At 44.4% G+C, this 8633-nt stretch overlaps 1 protein-coding gene across 1 annotated transcript in view; it reads left to right on the forward strand.

Moving 5' to 3' along the window:
* Positions 5267–8633, forward strand: part of LOC104709616 — a 5297-nt gene continuing 1930 nt past the window's right edge. The window contains exons 1-4 of the mRNA XM_010426197.1: positions 5267–5757; positions 6051–6613; positions 6714–8015; positions 8071–8588. Coding sequence (XP_010424499.1) covers positions 5267–5757; positions 6051–6613; positions 6714–8015; positions 8071–8588 — 2874 coding nt within the window. The remainder of the gene's footprint in view (positions 5758–6050; positions 6614–6713; positions 8016–8070; positions 8589–8633) is intronic.

Genomic DNA, 8633 nt, shown 5'->3' on the forward strand with positions numbered 1-8633 from the left:
TTTTTTTTTTTTTTTTTTTTGAAGGAAGGAGACGAAAAATGGATCTATGACTTAACTTTACATGCTTTCAAGGATTTTTATAAAGATGTTACTACGTTTTAAGAAGAATAAGAACGAAGATAGCCACCTCTCCAAAGAAAGACCAAACTCAAAAACCGAATCTTATAAAAAGCAAAGAGAACAAACACATAGAGATTCTTGAAACTGAGGTTGTAAAAGAAAGATATATAGAGAGAAGTTGTGTGAAGATGATGATAGATGATGGGTTTGGTTAGTCTTTGAGCTTATGTTATATTTATATGTGTTTGTGTTTATATAGAAAAGGCAGATTATTATGCATTGAACACCAAAAAAAATCATACATTAAAAAAAAAAGTCAACTCCAATATCTTATTGCTTTTATATAACAGCTTCATTCATATACTGACTCCTATTTTTTGAGATTTTGATGATCTGCTAAAGTCACCTGTGCCCTTTATCACAGGCCTCGTTGTTACCGTTCGATGTAAGCAATACTCTCTGTGGATGAGGGTTAGGAATCGCACATGCGCCGTGACGGTATCACTCATTCGCCACCCCACGACCCTCCAATCATTGAATATAAATTTTATTTTCTAAGTCTAGGGAAGAGAGCGCTTGATTCGTGTAACAATTATGTAACAATAGTTAAACACATTCTCCATTCTCATATAAAATTTACAGTGCTACGTATGAATTAGTTTAGACAAAAATTATTAACGTAATTACTTAGTTCAACTTTAAAAAATATTTAGGGCTTGACTTTGTATATATATTTAAATAACTTAATGAATAAAACTACATATAAAGATAACTTAGCATGATAGTTATACTTTTGTTTGTGTTTAGTATTATGCCAAAAGTATAAAACTTAGTTTTGAAATAGTGATATCTGTTATTCGAATAAATAGTATGATATCATATTTATAAATATAATAAACCGTCAATGACTAAACATTACTAAAAAAAAGGAATACCATACAAACAAATTGCACGGGTTTATCTATCTATAGTGAGTTCAAGTATATATACTAACTCTTCAGTCCATGATGACAAAGAAAAAAATACATACCTGCTGTGTATTGCTTTATTCTACAAAAAGATTATCTAATATAAATATTTCATTTTTATAAATGATTAACCATACTGTTGGTGTGTGTATATAAAAACAAAAACAAAATTGAACCATAGATTAGGGAAGACATTTTCATTTTTAAAATTTCGTCTATTTACTACTAATTCTTATTCTTTTACCACTAGTTATGATTTAGCACCCCAAAAACATGCAATAGATTCCTTTAATTTATTATTCTAATGAGCTTCTTTCCTCGTAGGTTCATATTATTTATTTTTTTCTCTTTTCATTTTGTTGTGTACAACTTATACCGTATCAATCAAAGTGATGATTATTCCGAAACGTGGGGAGGAGCTTAATGAGTTGCATTCTGTAATAAAAAAGGAGATTAGTCAAAGTGATGATTGCTTTATTCTACATAAAGTAAAGCAAATACACTCCTTCCATTGTTTGTGATTCTTAGAATTACAATCCAAATAATTAATTTAGGGTTTAATTAACTCTACTTAATTACTTTAAATAGACATACAAAAACAGATTCCTCCAACCGACCAAATTAGCCCTATTTAAGGATAATTTACAGACAATTGGAAAAGTAATTAGTGGCAGAGAATGCTTGTTTTCTCATTCACCTCCCTCGTCTAGTCGTCTTGATTGATGTAGTAATTTCTTCTTCGTTTTTATTCATTCATTGCTTGCATCGCCAATAAGGAATCAGCCTCCACAAACTTTAAGCTTTTCTTGTTTGATTCCGTTCGCGAGTAGAGGTCAAACCTACTAAACCAATAGAGTCGCAGGCGGTTAGTTAAACAGGTCCATACCGGTTAAAAAATGTGTGTTAATACGGTCTTGTACGTTATGGGTTAAAACTTAAAAGTTAAACTTAATTTTTTTTAACTAAGATACCAAAATGGATTTTGTGAGCAACTCTTAAACATTTATGTCTTCGACGGATAAATCTGATGGATCGATCATGTGCATTAGGACCCATATTATTATAAATGATATGATTATTTTTTTAAAAAAAATTAGCTAGTAAAACTTTTCATATATGTAATAGTACCATAAAACCTTTCTAAGTAATACGCGAAAACTTTATAAACCTTTTACGATTCTTTTGTTCTCTTCCTCTTAGGCTAGTTACAAAATTAACAAAGTTTATCATGAAGAAATATTAGGTCGTTAGATTTTATTTCGAATGGAGCTGCTAAAATGTACAATTTTGAAACTTTTCATCTTCGAAACCTATTATTTCACTTATCCAATATTATATACAAGTATCTTCGCCGACCTGTGTTCGTTCATTCGCATCTATGTCTAGCAGCTAGTCAGCTACCATGACCACTTGCCACTTCCTGCCATTATTGATGACCATCATTAACAATTATAGTAATCGTTAGCCGAAACTATAGACAATTATGCCATCGATAGCTATAACTATATATAACTAATCCGGGTTGATTATAAACCAAACTAATGTGTTCATTATGTCTTTTACTGTTTTAGGGACAGAATAATTCATCTTAATATGGAAATTATTTTGTCCTTGTACAATCGAAAACACCAACTTCTATTATTAAGCTATTATAGGCCATTTGCAAGATAAAATATGCTAACTAAGTTGGAACAAATGAGGCATAATTCAATGGGTATTGTTGTACCCACGATCTGTCATCTCGGGCAATAGGCAAAGGGCCTAGGCCGGGCACGTCTAATGGGCCAAGAGCGTATTACTGATCGGCCCATCAGGCCCGGAGAAAGGAAGAAAGCACGAAGATGCTTCGCGTTGGTCAGTTCGCAGCTCGGGCTTGGTCAAAGATTCCCGCATTCAAGACGATTAATTAGGATACGCAAATCGTGCCCTATTAATTATGCATTAATTAGGTAATAAATTGGTCGGTATAAATATGTAAAGGGGGAGTCTTTTGTAAGGGGGTGAAAAACAATTTCCAAAAGAGGCAATACAATACACTCTCAAAAAATCTCTCGAATTCAGTTCGGAACTTCTAAACGGTGATAAGCTTCTCCACATTCGAACCACTTCGGAAGGAGAAAATCGATTTCAGTTCTCACATTTGGCGCTAGAAGGAGGGGGGTTATCGCCTGACTCTCATTAGTTCCAACTTCATATACAAATCCACTACACGCAACCACCGCTATGGCAACCAACTCTCCCAGTCAGGCATCCCTGGAGGTGATCCAGAAGCTCTTGCAGGACTTGTCTGAGAAGTCCGATCGTCAGCAAGCCGCCTCCGCCGCTCTTACCGAACGTTTTGACAGCCTGGAGGGTCAGGTCTCCACCTGTTTGGAGGAAGTCACGACGTCCGTAGCTGACATCTCAGCCTCCCACCGCGCGTACGCCGATCGGGTTGATCTCCTGTCCTCCGACCAAAACCCACGTCGACGTGCTTTGGATTTTTCCGGTGTTACTCCACCTTCCACCTCGCAGGTGGCAGCAACAAATGTCACTCCGGGAGATTCATTCCCACCTCAAGTCAACACGCAAACAGCGCCATCGCTGGTTGGCGATGGCCACACTCCGGTTCAGCCCGGTGTCGCCAGATCTTCCGAGGTCCCAGTCCGTCTTCCTCTCCCTATGGATGGAAACACTTCGACTCCGGAGTATGTTACCAATCCCGAGATCTTCCGCATGCAGAGCGAAATCCGGGACATGCGGTTTGCGATGCACAATGCAACCACTTTAGCTCCGTATATCTTTCGAGTGATCGAGGAGTCGAGGCGAACTCCTTTTTCCGATCAAATAGCCCGAGTCCGCATCAAAGATACTAGCAAAATTAAGTTCTCGAGCTACGAAGGAAAAGGGGATCCGACCAATCATCTCAAGATTTTCATGTTGACAGCTAGCCGGGTGGACCTCGAGCCTCACGAAGCTGACAATGGGTACTGCAAGCTGTTCGCAGAAACGTTTTGTGGACCGGTACTACTTTGGTTCGCGTCTTTAGCAGCCGGCTCCATAACAAATTTCACTGAGCTGTCAACCTCGTTCGTCAAGCAGTATTCTAGCTTAATCGAAACCGCGGTGACAGATGCTCAGCTTTGGAACTTAAGCCAAAAGGGTGGAGTCTCTCCGGTCTTACATAACAAAGTTCAAGAAAATCCAGGTCAAGATTCCAGGACTCTCGGACTCCACAGCCCTGGCCGCGCTTAAAAACGGCCTCTGGCACGAATCTCGCTTCCGCGAAGAGTTATCCGTGAATCGGTTCCCAACCATTCAGGACGCGTTACACCGGGCATCGAACTGGATAGTCGCAGAGGAAGACAAAATTGCCGCTGCGCAAAAACAAAACGCTCCGACTACAGGAAAACCACGGTTCGAAGCGCCCGCCAAGAAAACTCCGCCTACGACTCCGAAGTCCAGGCCTAGCACGTTCGCAGTCACTCAATCTCCTAAAAAGAATTCTCCAAAGAATTCACCGTCCAAACCTCCATTTTCACTGCGCTCCAAGAGCGGTGTACTCCCAAGTAACAAGTGGGTCCGAGATGAGGACACGTATTGCGAGCTCNTCTCTCCGGTCTTACATAACAAAGTTCAAGAAAATCCAGGTCAAGATTCCAGGACTCTCGGACTCCACAGCCCTGGCCGCGCTTAAAAACGGCCTCTGGCACGAATCTCGCTTCCGCGAAGAGTTATCCGTGAATCGGTTCCCAACCATTCAGGACGCGTTACACCGGGCATCGAACTGGATAGTCGCAGAGGAAGACAAAATTGCCGCTGCGCAAAAACAAAACGCTCCGACTACAGGAAAACCACGGTTCGAAGCGCCCGCCAAGAAAACTCCGCCTACGACTCCGAAGTCCAGGCCTAGCACGTTCGCAGTCACTCAATCTCCTAAAAAGAATTCTCCAAAGAATTCACCGTCCAAACCTCCATTTTCACTGCGCTCCAAGAGCGGTGTACTCCCAAGTAACAAGTGGGTCCGAGATGAGGACACGTATTGCGAGCTCCACAAAACCAACATTCATTCCACTCGTGACTGCAAGAAGCTGATGCACCTCCTCGCAGAAAAGTATGTGGCGGGAGAAATGCCAAATGTAACAATCGAGGAGTTGGAGCAGAAAGTGACTCCCGGGGTGGACGAAGATGCTCCACCTTCAAAGAAACCGAAGTAGTCTGATGGCAATGAAACCCCCAAGAAAAGAATCGACGTGATAATGGGGGGGGGATCGCGCCTCTTTCAGAACTCCATCACCGCGATCAAAGACCATCAGCGGAAGCTCGCTAGCCCCCAGCCGAAGCGCGCTAGGGTCGCGGCAAGCGATCTACCTGAGGTTTCTTTCTCCGAGAAGGAAACTGAGGAGCTGGACACTCCGCACGATGACGCACTCGTCATTTCACTTGACGTGGCGAACCACGAGGTCTGCCGAATCCTAATTGACATTGGGAGTTCGGTAGACTTGATTTTCCTCGAGACGCTCGCTAGAATGGGGATCGGGAAAGAACACATCGTAGGACCGCCCTCACCTTTGGTCTTGTTCACTAGCGAGACGTCAATGTCCTTGGGCACGATCACACTACCGGTGTCCACTCAAGGAGTGGTTAAAATTGTGGAGTTCACGGTTTTCGACCGAACTGCGGCCTATAACGTTATTTTGGGAACTCCCTGGCTCTACCAGATGAAGGCAGTGGCCTCGACGTACCATCAGTGCGTCAAATTTCCAACCCCGCAAGGAGTCCGGGAAATTCTGGGAAGCCAAAGGACGGCAAGGAGCTGCTGTCTCGCAAGTCACAAGCTCATGGTTCAATAGCAACCACAGCTCGAGGTCCCGAAGAATCCAGTTCGAACGCAGCTAAAAGGTGACCTCACTGAGTCCATTTTTATCAATGATAAGTTTCCGGATCAGGAAATCAAGATCGGAGAGGGATTGGATAGCGAGCTCCGCGCTAGTCTGATAACCTTCCTAAAAGAAAATATGGCCACCTTCGCGTGGTCCGTAGACGAAATGCCCGGTATCAGTCCAGAAGTTATCTCCCACGAGCTGAATGTAGACCGACGTTCCGACCTGTAAAGCAGAAGCGAAGGAAGCTGGGTCCTGAGCGAGCTGAAATCGTCAACAAAGAGGTGGAACGCCTACTGAAGGCGGGACAGATACGCGAAGTGAAGTATCCTGAATGGCTCGCAAACACGGTGGTAGTCAAAAAGAAGAATGGAAAATCACGAGTTTGCGTTGATTTCACCGACCTGAACAAGGCATGCCGCAAGGATAGCTTTCCACTTTCGCAAATCGACAGGCTAGTCGAGTCCATTTCGGGTCACGAGCTGATGTCTTTCATGGATGCCTTCTCCGGCTACAACCAAATTCTTATGAACCCGGATGACCAGGAGAAGACTGCATTCATTACGGACCGCGGGATTTATTGTTACAAGGTGATGTCTTTTGGGTTAAAGAATGCGGGAGCACTTTACCAGAGGCTGGTAAACCGTATGTTCGAACACCAGCTCGGAAAGACCATGGAAGTCTACATCGATGACATGCTGGTAAAATCTCGCGGATCTGAAAGTTTGCTTCGACATCCTGAATCAGTTCGAGATGAAGCTTAACCCCACGAAATGCACTTTTGCAGTCCCATCAGGGTAGTTTTTGGGGTATATCGTCACAGAAACAGGAATCGAAGCGAATCCGAGGCAGATTAATGCTTTCTTGTCTATAAGTTCTCCTAGGACTTTACGCGAAGTGCAACGCCTTAATGGACGGATCGCAGCCCTCAACCGCTTCATCTCTCGATCTACGGACAAATGCCTCCCGTTCTACCAGCTGTTGCGAAAAGGGGGAAAAAACTTCTTATGGGATGCGAAGTGCGAAGAGGCGTTCGCTCAGCTCAAAGCCTATCTGTCTGAACCGCCGGTCTTGGCTAAGCCCGAGTTCGGTGAGCCACTCTTTCTTTACGTAGCTGTCTCGGACAGTGCAGTCAGCGGAGTCTTGGTTCGGGAGGAAAGGGGGGAGCAGCGACCAATATTCTATGTCAGTAAGTCATTTACTGGGGCGGAGTCCAGGTACCCTATGATGGAGAAATTGGCCCTAGCAGTAGTCACTTCGGCAAGAAAGCTGCGACCTTACTTCCAGTCCCATACAATCATAATCCTGACGACGCAACCACTTCGGACGGTATTACATAGTCCAAGCCAGTCCGGGAGACTAGCTAAATGGTATGTCGAGTTGAGTGAATACGACATCGAGTTCCGGACTCGAACCTGTGCTAAGGCGCAAGTGCTGGCCGATTTTTTGATCGAACTCCCACTAGCCTCTTCGGTTAGCGACAATGTTGAAGTCCCATGGACGTTGTATGTTGATGGCGCTTCTTCCAGATCGGGAGCAGGAATTGGGGTCCGCCTCACTTCTCCTACTGGCGAAGTAATCGAGCAGTCATTTCTCTTGGCTTTCAGCGCGTCAAACAACGAAGCCGAGTATGAATCCTTCTTTGCTGGTTTACGCCTCGCAGTAGGGATTGGTGTCTGGAGACTCCGAGCTTTTTGCGATTCGCAGCTGGTCACCAACCAGTTCTTGGGGGAGTACGAGACAAAGGATGGTCGTATGGAGGCTTATTTGTCCACAGCTCGAGAATTAGTCACTAAGTTCGAGGATTTTGAAATCACGAAGATCCCACAAAGTGAAAACTCCGCTGCGGACGCTTTAGCATCTCTGGCATCCACTTCGGATCCTGCGATGACTAGGATTATCCCCGTCGAAGTCATCCAGTTTCCAAGCATCCGTCTAGAGAGCTCGAATGTCGTCACCCGGGCAAATAAAAAAAAGTTGGCTGCTAAGGAGGCAGCTCACGAGGCGACTGCGGACTCTTTGCCATCGGAGGATCCAGCCCCCGCTATGCCTACTCTGATAGAAGTTCACCCACCTCTGGCCGAGCTAGACGCGAGTCAAACTCCGGAATCGTCGAGCTCATCAGGTTACAATCAAGCTGTTATCCCACATACTACTTCGGGCAGTGCGAGTTCTAACAGCTAGGGGGCAGGCGATTGGCGGAGCCCGATCTGGGCTTACTTGCAAAAAAGGGGAACTCATAGCTGACAAATGGGCGGCCAGGAAACTCAAGATTGTCAGTGCGCGGTATTGCGTCTACAACGGAATACTCTTACGCCGAAGTGTAGCTGGTCCTTATCTAACATGTGTTGCCGGTAAAGAGTCCGCGATGCTAATGCGAGCTGTTCATGACGGTCCCAATGGGAATCACTCCGGAGTTCGGACTCTGGCTTTCAAAATCAAAAGGCAAGGCTACTTCTGGCCCACTATGGTCACGGACTGCGAAAATTATTCTCGAGCTTATGAGAAGTGCCAAAAGCACGCCCCGTCAATCCACCAGCCTACCAAGCTCCTGTCTTCGGTGTCCGCACCTTACCCATTCATGAGGTGGTCTATGGACATCATTGGTCCATTGCATCGGGGACCAGGAGGAGTTCAGTACGTGCTCGCTCTTACCGATTATTTCTCCAAATGGGTGGAGGCAGCGGCCTACGTTAAGGTAACAAGTGAAGAAGTGGAACAGTTCGTGCTGAAAAGTATAATT

This window comes from Camelina sativa, chromosome 8, assembly GCF_000633955.1.
Source record: "Camelina sativa cultivar DH55 chromosome 8, Cs, whole genome shotgun sequence".
NCBI classification, from domain to species: domain Eukaryota; kingdom Viridiplantae; phylum Streptophyta; class Magnoliopsida; order Brassicales; family Brassicaceae; genus Camelina; species Camelina sativa.